The sequence below is a fragment of the Lepus europaeus genome, chromosome 6 (assembly GCF_033115175.1).
Source record: "Lepus europaeus isolate LE1 chromosome 6, mLepTim1.pri, whole genome shotgun sequence".
Classification (NCBI taxonomy): Eukaryota; Metazoa; Chordata; class Mammalia; order Lagomorpha; family Leporidae; genus Lepus; species Lepus europaeus.
This window is the reverse complement of record NC_084832.1, coordinates 33,812,213-33,836,968: the sequence shown is the minus strand read 5'-3', so window position 1 is coordinate 33,836,968 and position 24,756 is coordinate 33,812,213. Positions and strand designations below refer to the sequence as shown.

The window sequence follows — 24,756 nt, the reverse complement described above, 5'->3', positions numbered from 1 at the left end:
AAGCCAAACATAAATACAGCAAAAAGAGAAGAGAGTCCAGGTCCTAATCTATTAAGTCTATTCTTGCCTCTTTGGAGCACTTCTTTTATATTCTACTAACATGAAATACTGCTGACTGTCAAGTTAGTAAGCAGAGCTTTCATCTTTTCCCCAAAGGAGCTGGGCCATGGGTGAAGACTGGTCCATAATCACAAGCCTTGGGGATCCTGTGCAGTAAAATGAGCTGTATACAGGCAGACATTATCAAACTCACAGATCTAACTCACTAAAGACACAATTACAGAACATACAACATTCTTGAACATATATTTTTATAGAAAGGAAGGTTATTAATCCAATTATAACCAAGTCTGATAGAAATGATCTGCAAAGTCTTGTACATGGAGCTTTGTATTCCGTACTATAAAATGAATTAGTAGCTGACAGCAAGGATTGCTGGTCTGTTAATGCCTCATAATAGCTGGTGACATGCTATGATCCCTTTCTAGAGTGCTGAAGCAAAAGAAAAAACAAAACAAAAACAAACAAACAAACAAAAAAACCCACCAAACCAAAAAACCAAACCAAACCAAACCAAAAAACACATACAAACAGAACAGAAAGGCTTGGCAAAGAACAGAAATTTTAAATGCTTTTTAAGTCAATTGTTAATATTTCTTCAAGTTAAAAAAAAATCACTAAGGAACTCCTAACTCAATCAAGGACAACATATCCACATGTTATGGCACAATTTAGTAGTAGCTGAATTCAAGGAGATTTAGGAATAAAACAAAAATCCATTACTAAAGTGTTCCCTTCAACTTTTTCCCATTCTTCATGTTTCTTACCATGCAGAGGCCTGGTCATTCCCCATGAAACTCTCAGACTAGCAGGCTTTTTTCCTTATAGCAAAGGGTGGTAGATATAGCAGACTCCTGCTAATCAATTGCCCAAGTACTGTTGATGGTTAAAATGCATAAAGGAAAAAATCGGGCTCTTGGCTCTGCTCCCTGCTCTCTTGGCCTCTCTTGGCTTCTCTCCTCCTCTCGTCTCTCTTCTCCCTCCTCTCTGTCTCTCTTACAGTCTCCTCTTTTTCCTTTGCCGCCCCTTCACTACGGTCTGTTGGGTGTTCCCCAATAAACCCTTTCCCTTACTCTGGTGTCTGTTGTGCTTTGCGATGGCCAACATTAAGATATAACATTGGTGCCGTGACTCGGATAGCCTCATATTGGTAATCCAGCATCCTCCAGTGCTCTGGGGTCCTGGATTTTTGCTGGTCATGAAGCACACCACTGGAACTCTTTCCAAGCCACCGAACGCTCTGCGATCTCCATCCACACATCGGCCTTCCAAATTTTGAGGTAAGACGCGGAACGAAAATTCCTCACGGCGACTGCTATTTGAGTGGTGGTCTACTGTCGGATACTCGCCTGACTACTCTCGTAAAGGTCGTAGCACTGAACTCTAGCCACCACTTCTACTTAAGGCCTTTAGCCTCTATGGACACTGTGTCCAGGCAACAGTGGGTGTGAGTGACGACTCCATCTCTGTTCGCCTCTTTACAGGCGAGGCCCTGGGCTCCAGCGGGCGCTTGGGTGACGACCCCGCCTTCTCCCATTCCTCTCTTAGTCAGATGGCCAGGACTTCAAGGACGCTTGCTGTCCACTGATCTGACCTACTGAGTCGCCATGGGAAATTCTTCCTCCCGCGTTCCATCTGATTCTCCTCTTGGTTGCCTTTTAAGTAATATGGTCCCTCTCAAATTGGCCCCAGCCCTCAAAAAGCTGCCCCTCCATGGTGGCGCATTTGGCCCTGAGGGATCGGAAGTAGGAGTAGTTTGACCCTGATAACGTCTTTATCACTTCCATGAGCATTGGGGGGGGGGGGGGGGGAATGGAAGGAGATTCCATACCTTCAAGCCTTTTCCTATCTTCGAACTAAACCTTCCCTGTGTACTTCTTGCTGTCCCGCTCAAGTCCTTCTGGTATCCAAGATTCGTACTAGGGGGCAGAAGCCTGAGCAAAAAATCCTTTCTTCTGCCCCGATCCTGTTCCTGCCACTACCACAACCTCCTTTGATCCTGCAGATGAAACCCCCCTTACAGCTCCAACCTGCAGGCACCGGCTCAGCCTTCTCCTGAGTCCTCGGCGGCTGAAGTTCCAGCGCCATTATCTCCCACGCAGCAGCTTCGGCCTTGGCTGTGTCCTCACCTCCCCCTCCCATTGAATTCCAGGGAGCGAGGTCAACCTCTACCCCCACCTCCACTGCAATATCTTCCATCTTATCTCAAGCCTCTTGCTGTTCCCCAATAAACCCTTTCCTTAAAAAAAAAAAAAGAAAGAAAAAATCGGGTAGAAAAATTTTTGTTTCAATGAATCTGAGAAGGAAGCCACTGTGTTTCCTGGGCAGCGACATGATGTGTGGCCACTACATGTGTATAGAAAAGGGACTAGAGCTGAAGTGACCACTTGGCACTCTATTAGCTCAAGCTGCTGCTTCTGAGAATGACTTCTTTCTCACTGAAATTTCCATCTCTTTAAGCTGGGCTCAAAACTTGATTTTCTGGTAGACTTTCCCTTGTAACTGCAATCTACTTGACATTCTCTGTACCCGTATTACCATCTCTGTTACATGACTTAGTATCTGTTCAGTATGTTTCTTGTATTTTTGTTTCTTGCTTTCATTACATTGAGTTTTCTGGAAGCAGTAATTATGTCTTGGTTTTAATCTTTCATTATAAAAATTTTTAGACATTCACAGTAGAGAGAATAATATAATAAAGTGGGGAAAGGAGGAGGGGAGAAAAGGTTGATTGATGGATATGAGGTTATAGCCAAATAGGGGTAAGAAATTATTGGGTTCTATTGTACAGTAAACACAGATAATGTATATTTCATTATTAAAAAAACCTAGAAGACAAAATGTTTGGATGTTTTTGCTATAATGTTAAATGCTTGAAAGGATAAAGATATTTACCTTGATTGGACATTACACAATGTATACATGTGTAACTAGATTGTTTATTGGGTACTATGTGATTTCCAGAGCCTGCATCAACAACAAACCCTACTAAATCTGCATCTGGGACTTTCAGTCCCTTGAACTGTGAGAAAATAAATCTCTGCTTGTTAAGCCAATCACTTTATAGTATTCTGTTGTGACAGCCTGAGCTAATAGGCTTTCCTAATGTGCTTTCTTCTTAAGTGTTTAAATTTTGAAGCTCTCCTGTATGAGTTGTAGAATATGTTTGCCTGACTTGTCAGATACATCACAGATTGAGACCACAGGTTTAAAAAGATATACCTTGACACCTAGCCAAGTAGACAAGGGAAAAGTAATTAGTCAAGGCACTGCCTAGACTGAGGGAATAAAATGGGTGATTTGTATGTTGGCATTTACTTTTAGTAAGAGCTCTCCTCAGGTGAACCATATCTTGATGTTTTCAGCTGCGGTCAGCTTCTCTGAATCCCACTAGAATTTGGGGATGCAGAGTAAACAAGGCTATAAATCAAATGCATTGCAAATTGATCTAGAGTAGGGGTCAGCTGAAATCGCTTTTCAAGTGAAACTGTTCCCTTCCCCTGAAGGGAAGGAATGGAAGTTAAAGATGGAAAATTATAGTTACATTGGATTTAGATGTGTTGCTGATTGTTTCTGAGCAAAGCCCACGTTTCTTCAGGTGAGATTCTTCAGTTATTTATCTAGTTGGACCCGTCCATATTTAAAAACAGACATCTCGTGCTGATATTAAATTTGAAATCTGGTGGGCAACTTTTCAAGAAATAAAAGCTATAAGCAAAATAGCTTTAGTTCCATTCAGTATGCTGTGGGAAATGGCTAATGGACAAACATTATTATGACTGGCAAGGCGAGCTGCCAATAAATGATAAGAGCAGAGATTCAAGCCACCACATAACAGCAACACTTCCGAAGTTTACTTCACTAATTTGTCAAAGTAGGACATTATCTAAAGTGAAAGAAAATTAGGGTTGGAGAACACAGGGGAAGGAACTATTTAAAAGTAAAAGCTATGCTTTTTTCTCTATTGGTTAGTTATCTCTGCTCAAAGCAATTATGGTGTATGTCTACCATTTCCTGATAACCACATTTGGCTTTAGTGAAAGCAGTATCTCCTCCTTCACAAATGACAAGCAGAAAGCTATTTCTGGTAGGATAAATTTCCATTGTTTACTCATTCCTGTTTTACCTTTTCGCAACAAAAACAATTGGAATCCAGACATTTCTTGGACTAAAAGGGGTGCTTCTGATATGCCATCCCTTAGAAAGGTTGCCAACCTTGGAGGGCATATTGTTCTCTCATTTGTCATTTCTTTTTCCTTGAAAAAGAATCTCAAGTATTCGCTGCAATCTTTTCTTCATCTTCAACACCTAACTTTTTCTTATAATTCCAAACAAATTGTCAACATTTGTTATCTAATATTTTATGAAAAATAATGAACATTTCATCACAAAACATTTGTTTAATTTTTTTGTTCTAAATCAACCCAAAATTCAAAGAACAATGCCATAAATTCTATTTCACATAGGCATTTTAGTTTATTGGTTAAGAAAACAGACTCTGGGGTTAGATTAAGTTCAAATGCCATTTCAACAACTTATTAGATGTGCAGATTAAGATAAAGTAATATTTTTATGCCTTTGTTCTCAGTAGAAATAAGAGAATGATTACTGTATTACAAGACATGTTCTTCATGGCAAAGAAAAAGAACTATATGAACATTAACCATTACTGAGACCATCTTGGAAAATATTTAGAAGGCATTACTTTAATTTAAGACCTAGTGCTCACCTGTTGGGTCAAATAAAACCATCTTATCATTATCAAATAAGGAGAAAGAATAAGAGTGAAACCGTTTTTTAAAAAGGTTAGCCTTAACTGAGACTAAGATTTTATCAATAACACAAAGTACATACTTGACTTTTAGAGGCAAGACGTTATATTTAAACTTACATGATTAAATGAAGAGCCAAATGAAAACCATATACTATCATAGTAGCCTAGTCTACAACTCTGACACAATATGAAACATTCCTTAATTTGCAAAATACGCACTTCTGAGGTGATCTGTTATCAACTTCAGCCTTCAGTCGTAAGTTTTCCCTCACCAGGCCACCGTTTTCCAATTTCAATTTTTTATTTGCCTTAAAACAAACAAAAGTTTTAATTAAGCACAAGATAAAACAAAAGTACATGTAAAAAGTATGAAATGAGCCATCTATATTTTTAAAGGTGTAATATCAGAAAATTAAGTATTAGAACACGGTCGTCAGAAACTTAAAATGAGAAATACTTGTGAAATTTATGAACATGACTAAGCATTTTTAATGCATATTCCCTGAGCACTTTGCAAATCTATCCAGGGAAATAAATGAAGCTATGTGAGTTAGCTGAAAGTGACTAAGGAACCATACTAGTGGTAAATGCAGGTTTTTTTTTTTTCATATAACTGAACACACTAAGCATTACACCACATGCAATTATTTGCAAACTAAAGCTGAAGAGTTAATCCTGGAGTTATGAGATTGATTTTTTTTGGTTGTTTAAAAGTATTTTTTCTAGTGATAACAGCAATAATATGCTTCAACCACTTGCATCTTTCTTGAAAAGGCTTTCCCAAAGCCCTTGCTCCCAAATTCTGGGATCCTCAAAATTGGGTCAATATTTCCCAATAAATTCCATGGATTGTCCCTTGAAATAAAAATAGGGCCGGCACTGTGGCTCACTTGGTTAATCCTCTGCCTGCGGCGCCAGCATCCCATATGGGTGCCGGTTCTAGTCCTGGCCGCTCTTCTTCCAGTCCAGCTCTCTGCTGTGGCTCGGGAAGGCAGTGGAGGATGGCCCAAGTGCTTGGGCCCCTGCATCCTCATGGGATACCAGGAGGAAGCACCTGGCTCCTGGCTTTAGATCGGTGCAGCACGCTGGCCGTAGCAGCCATTTGGGGGGTGAACCAACGGAAGGAAGACCTTTCTCTCTGTCTCTCTCTCTGTCTAACTTTGCCTGTCAAAAAAAAAAAAAAAATATATATATATATATATATATATAATTACAGTAGTTTCCTCTTGTCTACAGGAGATGTTCCAAGACCCCCAGGCAGCAACTTTACCCATTATGCCACAATGCTGGTCTCCCAATGATATTTAATGAGAAAAAGTTTTCCTGTTGTAAATAAATGCTTCTTGAATTCAAAAGGATTTTTTTTCTTTTTCTTTCTTTTTTTTTTTTTTTAAATTTTGAGCAGCAGAGAGTGAAAAGGAAGGAGAGAGACAGAAAGAGAGTGTGCCAACCTTCATCTGTTGGTTTACTCCCCAAATGCTCACAACAGATCCAGGTGAGGAATCCAACTATTTGAGCCATCACCACTGCCTTCCAGGATCTGCATTAGCAGGAAGCCAGAGTCAGGACAGGATATTGAACCCAGACTCTGATATGGGATGCCAGTATCTTAATAATGATAACAAATGTGTGCCCCTATTTATAATTTTAAAGGTGCTTAAAATACAGAATTTTTAAAACAACCATAATAGATTTCTTAAAGACATTACAACTTACCTCCTTTAACTTATCCACATCATCTTTTACTTTTTCATAGATTTCATTAGCTGTTCTGAGTTTTTTTTTCCACTCTGCTATAGTTTCTGGGTCAACTGTATTTGGATTATCTGCAACTGGATGTTTGTCTTCATTTTGGTTGCCCTGCATCAAGGTTAAAGGATCCAGTATAGTCTTGATCTGTGATTCCAAGCTCAAATTTTTACTCTTAAGCTCTTCCACTTCCTTCTGTAAACAATCTATTTCATCCTGAAAAAGCATTACATAGTCACTAGGTAGACAGACACTACACACATACATTTTTTAAGCTGAGACCAACATGTTTCTGAATATTATACTCAGAATTCTGTGCATAAAAAGATGTTTACATATCAGAATAATTTTGGAGGGAAAAAGTCACATTCAGTTTAAATTCTCCAGAGGTATTCTGACTTTGATAAAAACTGGCTTTATGTTGTTTTCAATTATATTCTATGGTTTAAAAATAAGAAAAATGTCACAATCCTGATTCTCTTTAAGATAACCAGGAAACAAGAAGACAAGTGAACTTTAACTGGGAAGTAGATTCTATTTTGGAAGAAAATTCTGAGGCAAGTTTAACTTCTTTACTGAGGGGAATTAAAAAGTACAGCACCACTGGCGCCGCCATAGCTCAGTAGGCTAATCCCCCGCCTGCGGTGCCAGCACAACGGGTTCTAGTCCCGGTCGGGGTGCCAAATTCTGTCCCGGTTGCTCCTCTTCCAGTCCAGCTGTCTGCTGTGGCCCAGGAATGCAGTGGAGGATGGCCCAAGTGCTCGGGCCCTGCACCCACATGGGAGACCAGGAGAAGCACCTGGCTCCTGGCTTCGGATCAGCGCGGTGCGCCGGCCACAGCAGCCATTGGGGGGTGAACCAATGGAAAAAGGAAGACCTTTCTCTGTCTCTCTCTCTCTCACTATCCACTCTGCCTGTCAAAAAATAAATAAAAAAATAAAAATTAAGAAAAAAAGTACAGTACCAATCAGGCTGATTTATTAAGGTCTTGTTTGATGTTTATATTTTGGCATCTGTATTTGAAAAGGAGTGAAACCATACCTCACTTCCTTCTACTCTCTATTTAAGAATAAATCTATAGCTCTTTTTTTTAATGTTTATTGGATTCTGGTTCTTCAAGTACTATAGTAACTATTCTATATATTAGTTTTCCCACTCTAGAACTGCTTGTCTTAATTTTTTTTTTAAATAAGGACTGATCTATCTATCTATCTATCTTTCTATTTATCTATCTATCTATTAACTGATCCCTCTATCTGAAAGAAGAGTGACAGAGAGATCTTCCATCCTCTAGTTCACAACCAGGGTTGGGCCAGGCTGAAGTCAGGAGCCAAGAACTTTGTCTAGGTCTCCCATATGGGTAGCAGGAACCCAAGCACTCTATGACTGTTATCTGCTGCCTCACAGTACATTAGCAGGTAAGTGAACCAGATGCAGAGGTGGGAATCTATCCCAGCTACTCCTACATGGGATGTGGGCTTCCCAAGTGGTGGTTTAACCTAAAGAACCACAATGCCCACCCCAGCTTATTATCTTTAATACAATAACTAAACATTTGGGTTGCAAGTCTTTTCTGAGATGTTATTTATTCATGCGTAAATTAGGCATCTTAAACCAAGGTTGTTAAAAATTTTATGGCTAGGGGCTGGTGTCGTGGCCCAGCAGGTTAAATCCGAGTCCCAGCTGTTCCACATGCAATCCAGTTCCCTGCTAATATGCTTGGGAAAGCAACAAAAGATGGCCCAAGTGCTTGGGCCCACACCACCCATGTGACAGACACAGATGGAGTTCCAGATCCTAGTTTCAGCCTGACCCAGCACTAGCTGCTGCAGCCATTTGGGTAGGGAATCAGCAGACAGAAGATCTTTCACTTTGTCTCTCTATCTGCACCTCTGCCTTTCAAGTGAAAAAATAAAACTTAAAAAAAAGTATATGGCTAAAAAGTAAACTCCAAGAAACTCAATATGTCAGTGCTATGGTTTAAATATCCTCTCCAGGGGCTGGCGACATGGCACAGTAGGTTAATCCTCTGCCGGCTGCGCCAGCATCCCATATGGGCAGCAGTTCTAGTCCTGGCTGCTCCTCTTCTATTCCAGCTCTCTGCTATAGCCTGGAAAAGCAGTGGAAGATGGCCCAAGTCCTTGGGCCCTTGCACCCACATGGGAAACCAGGAAGAAGCACCTGGCTCCTGGCTTCAGATCAGTGCAACTCTGGCTGTTGCAGTCATTTGGTCATTTGGGGAGTGAAGCAGTGATGGAAGACCTTTCTCTCTGTCTCTCCCTCTCACTGTCTGTAACTCTACCTCTCAAATAAATAAAATTAAAAAAAAATCCTCTCCAAAACTCAAGATGGAATTTAATTGACATTGTGATGGTATTAAGAGGTGGGACCCTCATGAGTGATCAGCCTGCAAGAGCTTCACCCTCATAAAAAGGTTAATGCTACCATTGAGGGAGTGTGTTTATTATAGAGGGAATGGGTTCCTGATAAAAAGGATTAGTTCAGGCCTCCTTCCCTCTCTTGCTAGCTCATCTTAGTTTGCCCTTCAGCCTACTACCATAGATGACACAGCATGAAGGCCTAGCCAGATGCCAGTGCCATACAGCTGGACTGTCCAGCCTCCAGAACCATGAGCCAGATTTCTGTTCATTATAAATTACTCAGTCTCAGGAATATTATTATAGTATCAGAAAACAGATCTCCCCAAAATTAATCTGATTAGTATCTAAGTATTTTAGGTATTCTTTAAGTATATAATATCATATTTTAGAGTTAACATAGACAGCACTATTTACTATCTTAAATTATATTTCAAGTTAAATTCATAAGAAAATTATTCTTTTAATATATGAATGAACAAATACAAAATATTTGTTTATATAATCTTATCTCTGGAAAACACACATATGAATGAGCATTTTTAATCATTTATGCTGCACTGTATTTCAAAAATTTTTTAAGGCAGCTGAGGCAGTTTTTATAGTTTTTTTTTTTTTTTTTGGACAGGTAGAGTCATAGACAGTGAGACAGAGAGAAAGGTCTTCCTTCCGTTGGTTCACTCCCCAAATGGCCGCCATGGCTGGTGCTATGCCGATCTGAAGCCAGGAGCCAGCTGCTTCTTCCTGGTCTCCCATGCGGGTACAGGAGCCCAAACACTTGGGCCATCCTCCACTGCCCTCCCGGGCCACAGCAGAGAGCTGAACTGGAAGAGGAGCAACTGGAAATAGAACCCAGCACCCATTTGGGATGCTGGCGCTGCAAGTGGAGGAGGACTAACCAAGTGAGCCACAGCGCTGTTTTTATAGTTTAACTTAAAGATATTTGTGTCAAAACAGGAGATCAATAATATGTTTTGTAAATTTAAAACTATTCTAAAAATTATTTTAAAAAATCCCCTATTTAGTCAACACAAAATAACTGGGTTTACTGTCTACCTTTCAACAAGTATATATATAGTCGTGAACCCTTACCAGAAATAGTTCATAAGTTTTAAGTAACTTTTATTATAGTATAGTATAATAATTATTCTACTATCATTATTGCTAGTCTCTTACTGTGTCTGGTTTATAAACTAAACTATATGATAGATAAGTATGTATAGGAAAAAACATATACATAGGGTTCAGTACTATCTGTGGTTTCAGGCATCCATAGGGGGTCCTGGAACATAACCAATGCAGATAAAGGAGAACTACTATATTCCATTATCATGGATTTACTCAGAAAAACTACATCCCCATGTCAAATCAGCCTGTTCATTCACCTTTCCCTGTGCTGGTAGCTCACAAGGATAATCACTGAACAGAATGGATCAGGCTTCTAAAAATCAGTGAACTTAGTGGTAGAAACAAATGATGATTTTGTGGGAGTCAGAGTGACTTTCACAAAGAGGGTTTCTTTCCATTATCTCCTAACTTTTTGAAGAAGCATATAAAAAATGACAAGTGGACACAAATACAAATTTTAAATTAAAAAGAAGAAAAAGGAAATGCTTTCATCTGTTCCTTTTCTCTGGAATCTTATTCATTCATTCTTCAATATGAGTATTTAAAGAAAAGGAAAAATCCCTTTTGTATAATAGGAAAGGAAAAAAGAAAAAGGACTTATTAGGTATCTAATAAAGTATTTTTTACCCAATACTTAAAGGTTTCATTGGATGTTTGCTTACAGAAGTCCAGGAACTAAGGAGGCTCAATTTTACCTTGAATTCAATGCTGACATCATTTTAAATGTTAATTATTATTTACCTCATATTCTTTGTGGAGTAACTCAAGTCTAGTTTTCCGAAGGTGCTTCCTGACTGTATGGCTTAGCATAGGTTCACTTTCACTTGTTCCTCCTATAGGGAAAAAAAATTCCTAATTTTTCAATCTGATCTGGATGGAACAAAAATGAACCTTTTTCTTATTGTTTCATATAGCTCCTTTGCTTAATATCTACGTTTTCTGTTCTATACTCATTTTAGGCTGCCACTTGGGCCTTTATCCTAATCGTGAGAAAAAACAATATTAAACATCATAAGAAATATCCTCAGTAAAATATCATGTCGTGTTTACTTACTTACATATGGCATTATGGCAAACTCAGTGGAAGAAATGGTTACATATAATCAGTTATCACATTTATATTACTGCAAATTATGAAAATTAGACAACTGTTAAATAATGATAAAACCAATTATTATAGTTAACCAACTGCTTATATAAAGGATATATATCAGAAACCATGATAATATATAATAATTATAATGAAGGGATCCAAATATGCCTGGTTACTGGAAACACAATTTAAAAGATTAATGTGTCTCTTCAAGGACTCCAACAACTCAGTTACAATGACTGTTAGTCACAGCATTAATTGCATGACATGACGTGTTACAAATACACCAAAATTGAGTTCTTCCGGAGAGCTAGTCACTTATTCTGTGGTTACCTTCTTTGTATTTTTTAGCATAATGATGGCAAATTTATTTTACAGATGATCTTTTTTTAGGAGGTTCAATACAAATGCAAGCATAGATGAACTACTTTACTTGAGAGAATTTATAAACTATTACTTAGACATGAATGACTAAAAGCAGGAGAAAGTTGTGAAGAAAACCTCAATCATCAAACCTTATACTCTGTAAGAAAAGACCTCTCTGGTGAGTTTCTTATTCATTAGGTAAGAAACTAGAGACAGATTAACACTACAGCATGCAACACAGCAGAGAATTAGTTCTCCATCAGATTTCCCCTAAGAACTTGAGAGAGAAATCGCAGAGTAAACTCTAATTCCTCCTTTGGATTGCTTATTTTAAAATCCCCACTAGTTCTTTTGTTTTCTAGCATGTTACCTTCCTTTTCCACTGTAAAAAATCTTAGGTCAATTTTCCCTAAATTGGGAGTAATAAAATGACTTCTTAAGTTTTATAATCTAAACAAAGTGACTTAAATGAGTAGAATAAAACCAGACACTAAAAAGGCTCTTTTCTTTTAAAAGGATCCTCTAATTCAGGTTTTCACCCCCTCTCATCTGCATTAGTGTGGCACTGATTTTTTTTTTTTAACCATTAATCTGGACTCACATTCTCCCTTACCTGAGCCAGAACCCACTCCATGACCCACTCACATGTTGTCTGTTCCCTACAGTCCAAGTAATATTACAAAGCACATTCTGGCTCATTTTACTGCTTTGCTCAAAACTATCACACCCACTTCACTCTTTTTTCTGTGATATACGGTAAATTCTTGAATTAGTTCTCACTCAAGGTTCTCAGTGCTAATGCCTCTCATTCAACGTTCTCAATGCTAATGCCTCAACTTATCTTTTCATTTCTATTTCAGTAGTCAGACCCAAACCAGACTATTAATAACTTTGAAAAACATGCTGTGTGTTTCCTAACATCTAAACTTTAGTTCACACTGTTCTTTTTTTTAATACTTATTTATTTGAAAGGCAGAGCTACAGAGAGGTAGAGGCAGAGGCAGAGGTAGAGGCAGAGGCAGAGAAGGTCTTCCACCAGCTGGTTTGCTCCCCAGAGGGCCAATGGGGAGCAATGGTCAGAGCTGTGCTGATCCAAAGTCAGGAGCCGGGAGCTTCTTCCAGATCCCCCATGCAGGTGCAAGGGCCCAAGGACTTGGGCCATCTTTTGCTTTCCCAGGCTATAGCAGAGAGCTGGATGGGAAGCGGAGCAGCCAAGACTCGAATTGGCACCCATAGGGGATGCTGGCACTGCAGATGGCAGCTTTGTCCGCTATGCCACAGTGCTGGCTCCAGTTCTTGCTATTCTTGACAGTGCTTTCTAATCTTACAAGTTGAAATTTTACTGATTCTTAAATGTCTGCCACCTACTTCATAAAGCTTTTTTCAATGTTCTTTTTGTTTTGCCCTTAGTATCTGCTATTTTGAACCACTAAAGCTTTGGCTAATATACACAGTAAATATTAGAATGTACATTTAGTGAGGCTCAAAGGATTATTTCCCTAAGCATCTCTACAAACTGCCTTGTTCTTGATTGTTCCACATACATATTATACAAAATTCCTAACCCATTCAGTATGTTGTTGATCAGATAACACCACTGAAAACTATGCAGTTCAGTATTCCCCCAAATATATATTATTTAGAGATTGGTTTCAATCTGTTCTTACATATGTATAAAATAGGCACTTACCAATAATTTCTTTGCAAGGATTTTCAGGAGTGATGGGGACTCTGCATGCTGGACACTGGCTATTATTCTTCAACCACAAATCAATACAAACTGAACAAAATACATGGTTGTTGATGCATATGACAGGCTGGCGTACCTTTGAAAAAAAAAAAAAAAGAGAAACATTACTTTTAGTACAGGACAACAGTCACAAGTAGAATCCCAATATACTTTAGTTTAAAACAAACTGGTCCTCTAGAGTATAGCAGAACAAGTGGTTAAGAGGGAATATCCAGAAGTCATAAAAATGCTCTTTTTGTTGATCATATTTTTTCTTATATGAAGGTGTTTCAAAAAGTTCAAGAAGAATGGAGAAAAAATGTAAGTTTATTTTTGTACAAAAATTTTGAAATCCATGCATTTTTTGTACAATAAATTCATTTTTTAAATTATTTAATCATTTATTTGAAAGGCAGGGAGGGGGAGGGGGGGGAGGGGGAGCAAGAGAGACAACTTCCATACCCTGGTTCATTCCTCAAATTGCCACAACATCTGGGGCGGTATCAGACCAAAGCCAGCAGCCAGGAGCTTTACTTTCAGGCCTTCTACAGGGGTGGCAGGAACCCAAGAATTTGGACCATCTTCCACTGCTTTCTTAGGCACATTAGCAGGGAGCTAGATCTAAAATGGAGCTATCCAGAACTTGAAATGCTGCCTATATGGGATGCCAGCATTGTAGTTGGCAGGTTTAAACCAATGCGACATATGTCAGCCCCTCAATAAATTTTTTTAAAAAATTATTTATATTTTATTATGTTTAAAGGTAGACTTATAGAATAAGACAGGGAGACAGATCTTCCATCTGCTGTTTCACTCCTCAAATGGCTACAACAGACAGGACTGGGCCAGGCTAAAGCCAGGAGCCTAGAACTCCATCTTGCGTCGTGGCAGGGATCCAAGCACTTGGGCCACCTTCTGCTGCTTTTCCAGGCACATAGGAAGGGAGCTAGATTGGAAGTGGAGTGGCCAGGACTCAAGAGCCCATATGGGATGCCAGCATTACAGGTAGCAGCTTAACCTGCTGAGCCACAACACTGGCCCCCTTTATGAATTTTCTGATGACCTCTTACAGGCATAGATTTCAAAAGTTTTTTCTACTGGGGCCAGCATTGTGGTGCAATGGGTTAAGCCACCACCTGTGACACAAGCATCCCATATGAGTATTGGTTGAGTCCTAGAGACTCCACTTCTGATAGTTTCCTGCTAATGAGCCTAGGAAAACAGAGGAAGATGTCCCAAATAATTGGGCCCCTGACACACACTTCAGGACCTAGATGGGGTTACAGGCTCCTAGCTTTGTCCTGGCCCAGCCCTGCCTATTGCAGCCACTTGGGGAGGGGGCCAGCACATGGAAGATCTCTGTTTCTTTTCCTCTCTCTCAGTAACTCTCCCTTTTCAAATAACTAAATCTTTTAAAAAATAAATTAAAAAAAAAACTAAAAATTTTTGTACCAAAATAAACTTAATTTTGATTTCCTTTTCCATGAGCTCCAAAAATTTTTTGTTTATTTACTTGAAAGACAGAAAGAGAGAGATCGATTGATTTCCCATATATTGGTTCACTCTCCAAATGTCAGCAACACCCAGTCTGCACTAGGTCATAGGCAGGAGCTAGGAACTCAATCTTAGTCTCCCAAGTGAGTGGCAGGAACCCAACTACTTGACTTGAGCCAGTATCATCTGCTGCCTCTAAAGCGGAGCATCATCAGGAAGCTGGATTCAGGAGCAGAGCCAAGACCTGAATCAGATACTCCGATATGGCAGGCATCCCAAATAGCCTTTTAACCATTGTGCACAGCACCTACCCTCATTTTCCATAAATATTTTGAAGTATACTCATATATGTATAATTGAGATACTAGCTAGGTAGTTGATAGCTGATCACAGAGATGGAAACTTTTAACATATTATAAAATGCTTTATTCTGCACTTGATCTTAGCCAAAAGGCTAAGCAGCAATTGGAATGTTTTATTCTGTATCCTAACCACACATCTGGACTAAAAAGAAAATGCTATTTATTTCACTAAGGCTGGGACAACACACCTCAAACTACTGAATTTTAAAATTATAAAATGGCAGCAACAGAGTTCTTCAAAGATCATTTAGCCCAAGCATCTATCTTATGCTTGATCACAATAACAAAGCATTGACATCTGCTGTAGTTTGATCATGGTTTGTCTCTGTCAAAACTCATGTTGAGCCTTAATTCCCCAATGTATTGCAATAGTGAGGGCTTTAAGAGGGGGTGATTAGGTTTTTAAAACAGATTAATGCTGATGGCACAGAATGGGTTAGGTTTCACAAGGGTGAATTAGTCCCTGTGAGAGGAGGTTGTTATGATAGAATGAGCTTGGCCCCTCCTTGGACTCGTTTCCCATCTCACCAAATGACCTCTCTCACATGCACTCCTGCTATGTGATGTCATCCACCGTGCAATGCAGCCAGGAGGCCCTTGCTGGCATTATGCCTTTTGGACTTTTCAGCCACCAGAACTGTAAGCCAAATAAACTTCTTTAAATATTCTAATCCATTGTCCAGTATTTTCTTATAGCAACACAAAATGGACTAAATATCTTACATAAATTCTCAAAAACTAGAGGGATGAAAATGAAAACAAGCCAAATAGCATGTATCCCAAACTCAAGTGGTTTATAATCTAAACAGCAAACAAGGTTGACAGAAATACTGACATACACCAAATATGAATACACAAATGTTTGACTCCATTTAAACAAGCATAAATAATAATACCTTACATTTATACAGTCGTATTTTACAAAAGACTTTCAAATGCTTTCTCTCTTTCTTTTCAAATGACACAACCCTGTGAGGTAAACAAGGTAAAATATATATTATAAACAAGGAAACCAGTGCATGAAGAAATTTAGTAACTTACTGGGACAACACACCTGTGTGTTTAACTGTGTGTAGTTATATCAGGAAGAAACAAAAAACAGAAAAGCTGCTTTGTTCATGATATTTATAATATCTGGTATTGTACCTTTGCTTGTTTACATATTTACTGTGTATCTTCCTTATTAGAGAACAAGCACTTTTTTATTACACTGGTAAGTTTGGCCTAAGCCTGTTTATGTTCTTGGGTGACAAAATTTGGCCCCAAGCAAGCTCTATATGTAGTAAACTGCAACCTAGTATTTAAACAAACTGCAAACTTACTTAAGAGCATAATCTTGTAACAGACAGCAGTGTCAATCACAGGGTATAATGTGATCAGACCATATGAGGCAAATGCTCACTAGCCATTCAGGCTGTTTCTGTAGGTCACTTCCTTTTATCTAGCTACACATACAACTTGCATAGATGGTGGGGTAGGCATTCTGAATCAACTTTGGTTCAGAATGCTGCCTGGTTCTAGAATCTTTTTCTTACTCAAATAAACCTTGTTAAATTTAACTCATCTCAGATTTTTCTTTAATAGTATCATTTCTAAATACCTGGTGCCTAGAAGGCAACATACTACTTAACAGGTGTTCAACAAAGATCTGCTGAATTAATTAATTGCTATTAGATACTACTTAACATTCAATGAATGGGAGGAACTTGCCAGGGGGAATAATAACTTAATATTTTTCAAATAACATGATATAACAATGGAAACAAAAACAGCACAAAAAGGATTAGGCTTTACTTAATATATACTTAATATATACTTCTGTATATAAAGAGAATTGAAAATGAATCTTGATGTGAATGGAAGGGAAGAGGGAGTGGGAAAGGGGAGGGTTGCGGGTGGGAGGGAAGTTATGGGAGGGGGGGAAGCCAATGTAATTCATAAGCTGTACTTTGTAAATTTATATTCATTAAATAAAAGTTTTTAATAAAAAAAAAGGATTAGGCTTTCATTTGATTTACACAGTATTTTCCTTATGAGACTCAAAACATTTTGAAGTCATTTTCAATATTTTTTCCAATCTAATAATAGAACAATACCAACGTAGAGCCATTCTGCACTTGGGATGAAAAAAAAATCAAGGGAAAGTACAATAAGCAGAGAGAAAATTAAGAGACAGAACCAACACAAACCACCTTCCGCAGAGAAAATGCTTGTGTTGCTCTATACCTGCTTCAGATAGATATTAAGAGTGAAAGCAGTTCATATCCTTAAAGTCATAGGGGCCAGCATTGTGGCGTGGCGAGTAAAGCCACTGCCTGTGATGCTGACATCCCATGTAGATGCTGGTTTGAGATCCACTGCTGTTTCCCATCCAGCTCCCTGATAATGTGCTTGGGAAAGCAAAGGAAGATGGCCCAAGTTCTTGGGTCCTTGCACCCTCATGGAAGATCCAGCTCCTGTCTCCTGGCTTCAGTCTGGCCCAGCCTTGGCCGTTGCAGCCATTTCAAGAGTGAACCAAGATGGACGATCTCTCTCTTTCTGTCTCTCCCTTTCTGGAACTCTGCCTTTCAAATAAATAAAAAAACTTTATTTTAAAAAAGCAGTCACAGATGCATTGCTATTCATGAAAAAGACAATCATTTGAGTCCCACACATTGTAAAGAGTTCTCTGGTCTCAACCTGCTTTTCCAAATATTTTGGTATTCCCGTGTTTATGAACACACCTAAGAAAACTGAACAGAGAGCGTAACTAAAGATGAATTTAAACTTCTTCTTGGAGGAACCTAATTCTAATTCATTCAGTTCAACAGGTTTGACTTTATTTTTTAAATTTTGATTATTTATTTTTACTTATTTGAGTTGCAGAGAGACAAAAACAGCTTTTTTTTTTTTTTAAACAGTTTGGAACTATACATCATAGGAGTGGGAATAAGAGAGGGAGGAGATATATAGGTTGGCACATGCTCACTCGGACTTACCTCCAATGGTGGAACTAGAAATGTGCCAGGGGATTTCAAATCAATCTTACCAAGGAGGCAGGTACCAATGCCAGCACACTTGGTAAAGTGATAAGTATAAATACACAACCGATCAAAAAGATAGGGTATGTGTCGAAGAGATTTCACAAATAAGACCAGTGTAAGCAAATAATGAAGGATAGAATTAAAAGGGAGAGAATGATCCTGCGGGGGAAGCAGGACACACAGCAGACTCATAGAATGGCAAATGCCCAAAACAGCACTCCTACCTCAGAATCAACCCTTGGGACATTCGGATCTGGCTAAAAGGCCCATGAGAGTCTCACAGGCATGGAAAGCCATGACACGGTGGCAAAAAACAATCTAAATGAAAGACCCTGGTGAACAAGACCCCAGCAGAAGGAACAGGCCATCGCGGAGAGAGCCGCCTTTCTCTGAAGGGAGGAAGGAACCTCCACTGTGACATGGCCTTGACTAAACAAGTTCAGAGTTGGTGAACTCAAGGGACTTCCATAGCCTAGACAGCTCATAGCAAGAGTCTCGGGTGATTGCTGACGTCATAAATAAGAGTGCCAATTGTTAAATCAACAACGGGAGTCACTGGGTACATGCTCTCTACATAGGATCTCTGTCCTTAATGTGTTTTACTATGAAACTTAAAAACAACACTACTAGTCGAACAATACCCTATACCTTGTGCGGTTGTGTGAGTGCAGCCTGTTGAAATCCTTGCTTAGTATATACTAAGTTGATCTCCAGTATATGAAGGTAATTAAAAATGAAACTCGATAAAGGGTGGGATGGGAGAGGGAGAGGGGAGGGCCACGAGAGGGAGGGAGGTTGGGGGGGGAAGCCACAACAATACAAAAGTTGCACTTTGTAAATTCACATTTATGAAATTAAAAATAAAAATAAATAAAAAATAAATAAATAAAAAATAATAATAAAAAACCAAATAAATGTTTAAAAAAATTTTCGGCTTTACGTCACGAGATCCTTTTACACCACAAAAGTCTCAAACTTACATGTATATTCTGTAGATTCCCTCAAACACATGTCTGGGTACATACACACACACACACACACCCCTGTAATATTACTAGAAGTACCTTATGTTCTCAAATTAAGAAAAGAATTAAAAATTAAAAATTAAAAAAAGAAAAATCAGCTAAAGAAGGAATACCTATCTTTCAAATGGCTCTTACTTTTATACCAATGACAATTTATTCTTACATGTCATGAAGTCATCTGAAATAGAGGAAGGCCAGTGCTCAAGACATAAATTTGTGCACATCATAGGGGACTCCAAGATGCTCCTCCCTCTCTCATAGACTCTTGCCATTAAAAAACACATTTAAAGTAATTTGTGTTTTCTATGTATTTGTTCCCATAAAAAGGTTAACTATGTTCCCAATCTAAAAATCTATTTTGAGCAATTCAGTGGCTGGCACTATCATTTACTAAAATGGCAAAGACAGGAGGAGCAGGTTTCACATGTGGCAAAAATCAGTTCTATTGTGGCCATGGTAAGTTTGTGATCCAAGCCCACTTTTTGCAAAAGGACAAACAGATTGACTGACTGATTTATTTAAGAGTATGTGTATAGGGGCTGGTGCTGTGGCACAGTGGGTTGACACCCTGGACTGAAGCCCTGGTATCCCATATGGGCTCCGGTTTGAGACCTGGCTGCTCCACTTCCGATCCAGCTCTCTGCTATGGCCTGGGAAAGCCATGGAAGATGGCCCAACTCCATGGGTTCCTGCACCCACGTGGGAGACCCAGAAGAAGCTCCTGGCTCCTGGCTTCGGACTGGCACAGCTCCAGCCACTGCAACCAGTTGGGGAGTGAACCATTGGAGGGAGGACCTCTCTCTCTCTGCCTCTCCTTTCTCTGTGTAACTCTGGCTTTCAAATAAATAAATAAATCTTAATAAAAAAGGAGTGTGTGTGTGTGTGTGTGGGAGAGAGAGTGTGTACGTGAGAACGCTTTCATCCACTGGTTCACTACCCAAATGGCTGCAATGGTTAGGGCTGTGACAGGCTGAAGTCAGGACTCTGCAACTCCATCCTGGTCTCCCACATGGATGGCAGGGCATTTTGTTTCAGGGAGCTGGATGAAAAACACAGTAGCCAGGACTCAAACTGGTATTCCACTCAAACTGACACTCCAATATGAGAGGAGTTCCAAGTGATGGCTTAATCCACAGTGCCACAATGCTGACCCTCCTCCCCCATCCATAACCTTCCCCCCAGTCAACTCACTTTTAAGTCAACAAGTCTAGCAAAGCAGGTTTTGAGAGTTACTGGCATAAAAGATAATGATATTTAAAAGCCACAGGGTTGTAGGTGATCATCTGCATGGGCAAAACAGCTGGAGAAAAGAAGGCGTTCCATCAGACAGAGGAAGAGCAGGAACAGCCAGCAAAAGAAACTGAGAAGGGAGGGGTGTGTGATATTGGAAAGGAGAATATGGTATCACAGAAGTAAAGAGAAGAAAGTTTTACAAGAGTGAAATAGTGGCCAAGTACATAAAATATTGAAGAAAGATTTAGTTTGATGTGAACTGAGATGAGATTATGGGATTTAACTGCACAGAAGTCACTGTGATCTGTTACTGACAAGCCCTGCTTCAGTAAATAGTGTGGACAGAAACCTGACTGGAGGTTGAGAAACAATGAAAAAACTGAAGACAGAGAATGTAGACAATTCCTTCATGTTTTGGTGCAGAAGAAAGCATAAAAACAAGATCATGGTTGGGAATGCCAATGGGAATGATACAGTAAAGGGATATTAGTGATGGAAGAAGACAGAAGGAGGTATTAGAGCCATAGATGACAAAGTTCCTAAGAAGTCAACAGGGGAATGAGATCCAAAGCACAAGGGGAGATTGACTTGTGCACAAGAGAATCTTCCTTTTGTAAGAGGAGTATTGTGAGGGACTACCACATGGCCTGAATTCTATCAAAAGCCTATATTTCAGAGACCGTCACATAGCTTGAGTTCTGCTGGAGGCATGATTGGCCAGATTGCAAAGGTGATGGGTCAACTTATGTCAATGGCAAAGGTCATTTGACATGATGCTGAGGCAGCTAAGGAAATGCTGTGGGCCCTCGTAAACAGCAAGTGGGATGTTCACCCGTTAATAATTAGTCTCCCTCAAGACCCCTCCACATTGTGAATGCTCTCCTACTCCCAGCTTCCGAGCAAACAAGTCCTTCCTGTAAACACTGAAACTCCTCACTGTTTTCTGTTGCACTGTTTAAACTCCTTCACCATGAAATCTTGTTTCCACGAAACTGCACATTTTTTATAATTAATCAATCATGTCACTGTTGATAATAAATAGTTGGAGTAATCAGACATCTGGGCCTCTGCTTCTGCCTCCACCTTTGGCAGTAGATAGTATCCCCTGGTTTCCCGACATTAAAATCTTTAATCTGAGTCTGCTTCCTCAATCTATGTGACACCATTCCTCTGTTGCTTTTTCAGGTTAACCTAATACTCTGCCATGCTGGACTCAGCAGAGTATAAAAAAACACAAAGGATTACTGCATGTTAATGAAAATACGAGGAATTCATGTTCAAAATGTCCCAACTGCTTATATTTTGTCATTAAAAATATGGTGAGGTTACAAAGGTAATTCAAAAATTACTAGAAAAGACACGTTTATTTTGGTGCCAAAAGTTTTGAAATCCACACAATAGGGGTTTTCAAAGAGTTCAAGAAAATATGTATTATAAAAAAAATCATTTGTGGATTTCCAAAGGTTTTTTGCACCAAAAATAAACCTACCTTTTACTTCCATTTGCCACAAACTTTCTGAAGTACTCTCATATTAGCTGAAAATGCAAAGGAAAGTAGGGCATAGAGATTAAAACAGTTATTTTGAAATGTGAGGTAGTGGTGATGGCTCACGTGCCACCCACATTCTCCCAACCTGGACATGGGTTCCTGGCATCCAGGTATTTGATTCATCCTTTTTAGTTATCTTCAATATCCAACCTGTCATCAAACCCTGGTATTTTATATATCAAGCCAAAGAAGCTACTGATTTTAAGAATCACCAATATTTTACATACCCTTCAGAAAAAAGAATGGAAAACCACTGTCAATTATAATTGTAAGATGCCTTCACTTGTGAAGTACAATCAGATTTCACAGACATTATGAGAAAGATATACACCCCAGAATAGCCAAAGTATGGCAAATCTATCTCCAAGGATTCTATTATCTGTCACCCATCCTTTCCTTTCCATCATCACCCACTAACGGATGTAGGCTCTCATTCTTTTACACCTGATTTATTGCAATGAGTTCTCCCCAAGTTTCCAAATGTTCACATTTGTCCACCTTTCATAATAATGCCAAACTACCTTCCCAAAATCTGGATCAGCAGCTTTAACCACTCTTTTGAAAACAAACAAACAAACAAACAAACCAACAACAGTATTTTCCTCCTGTTTATAACTTTATACACAGCATTCAAAGAACATAATCTAGTTCTTAAAACAGTCATTTCCTTTGATTTGCCATTTCAACCTATACTTCAACCACACATATCTACTAGTTGTTCACCAAAAGAATGATGGGTTGCAGGGACTTCCTAGTTATGAAATTTTCAATTTTTAGGTTGCTATGTCCTACTGGCCTCTCCATATTTCCTAATCTATATAAAATCTCTCCTGACTTTTTAAAATACAAATAAAATGCTACCTTTCTATAAAGCCTTCACTAATCCTTTATTAGCATTAATGATATCTTTGCTTGATAGGACATAATTCATTTACTCAATGGTCACTTCTGTGCTGTGCTTGGAAAATGATTTATATCCTGCCTTTCCTATTAGATTGCAGGCTCCTGAGAGGCAGGGTCTGTATTTTGCTTTCTTTGTATCTACCTACAGCACCCAGTACCATGCCTTGCAGACTCCAAGATTTAAAACAAGTGAATTCTAAAAAGGTTGAAATAATGCTCCCAAAAATGCCTGAAGAAGCAAGAGGACAATCACTATTTCTAAGCTGTGAAAACACAAATGTTTGAATTCTCCAATCAATACACCAAAATGATACAGAACAATCATAGGCAGATTACTTGGCTCTGTCTGCTAAGGGACATTAAAAATGTCAACCACCGGAGAATCATTTTCACTGCTGAATACCTGATATTATCACTGTTATTGTATTAAGTTTCTGAAACAGTTGACTAGTTCATTTCTTTGGACCAGGTATTTATCAGAGAGTAATTTGCAGACAACTGTATAAATCTAGCTTAGAATAGAAACTTACAAAGGAGGAAGAACTATTAAACTAAGCTACTTGTTATTTATTTACTACCTGTAGTAGCTAAACACAAAGAATCTTGCTCTCCTTCAGTTCCTGTGTACCAACTTCCTCTATCCAGATCCTGCTATATACTATCCCCAAACACGCACATAACTGTCTTTAATAACAGCCTCCCAAGGCACAAAAATGACAATAATTTGCCCAAGCTATTAAACTTTCTATCCAATTTACTCTCAAGGGATATCTGTGGCAATAAAATGTAACTCCTATGAAAAACAATGCAAACAATATCAAGAGTATGTGACATGTACATCATCAAAATCACTTGAATTACAGATGTTAAAGTGATATACTAAGGTAATGTACCCTGAGGCAGGTGAGAAGAAGGAAGAGGAAAGAGGTGTAAAAAGTAGGCTCTTCTTACTAGAATAGGCCTAAAGGGAAGTCCTTGGAGCAGAAAGATTAATCCTATAATCTGTTATTCTACTATGTCATTTCATTTTTTACCTGGAAATGTTTCAGTCTTGAAAAACTCCACTACCGAAGCCAGTTTCTTAAAAAGAAAATACACTTTGGAGGCATCATGCCTAATGCTGTTGTCCATTAGTATTTTTATCATCATAGACTTACCAATTAGAAGTTATATATCAGTTTAGGGCAGGATTTTTCAGATTCACTAATAGTAAAATTCAAGAAAGAATTTTTTGTTGTAGAGGTCTGTCCTGTATATTGCAGGATGTTTATCAAGCTATACCCATGAGCTCTAGTCCTCCCTGCCTCTTTACAGACAATCAGAAATGCCTCCAGTCACTGCCAAAGTCCCTGGGAGGCAAAATCCACATCTACCCTATTGAGAACCACCAGTCTAGGATAGTTTAATTCAATTTCTGCTACTATAATAAAATGCCATATACTGGGTAATTTATAAAGAAATGAAAAGTATTTATTACAGTTCTGGAGGCTGGGATATCTAATACCAAGGTGCCAGCACCTGGTGAGGGCCTTTGGGCTGTGAAATCTCATTGTGCAGAGGTAGAGACCAAGTGAATATGTGCACAAGAAATATACACAGAGGGCTGAGCTCACTTTCTAACAACCCCCTCTTATGATAACTAACCTTGTCTTTCAATAACAACATTAATTCATTCATGTGGCCTCATGACTTGACCACTTCCCAGTATGCCCCACCTCTCAACACTGTTGCACTGGGGATTAAGTTTCAATAGAAATTTTGGAGGAGGCATTCAAATTATGGCAGATATTCACATTAATCTTTCTACTAGGCTAATAAAGTTGGTAATAACAAATCCATTTTCAACTTCGGAAATTTGGATTCAGGAAATGATACTACCAGTTACACGTG

The 24,756-nt window shown here is 38.9% G+C and overlaps 1 protein-coding gene across 2 annotated transcripts in view; it reads right to left on the bottom strand.

Moving 5' to 3' along the window:
- Window positions 1-24,756, bottom strand: part of OBI1 (ORC ubiquitin ligase 1) — a 51,632-nt gene that overhangs the window by 20,456 nt on the left and 6,420 nt on the right. The window contains exons 2-6 of one of the 2 annotated variants that reach the window (XM_062194060.1): window positions 16,030-16,102; window positions 13,239-13,374; window positions 10,831-10,922; window positions 6,551-6,799; window positions 5,054-5,142 (exon numbers count right to left, since the gene is read on the bottom strand). In XM_062194060.1, coding sequence (XP_062050044.1) covers window positions 5,054-5,142; window positions 6,551-6,799; window positions 10,831-10,899 — 407 coding nt within the window. In that variant the 5' untranslated portion in view covers window positions 10,900-10,922; window positions 13,239-13,374; window positions 16,030-16,102. The remainder of the gene's footprint in view (window positions 1-5,053; window positions 5,143-6,550; window positions 6,800-10,830; window positions 10,923-13,238; window positions 13,375-16,029; window positions 16,103-24,756) is intronic. The other variant, XM_062194059.1, reaches the window with a different exon arrangement.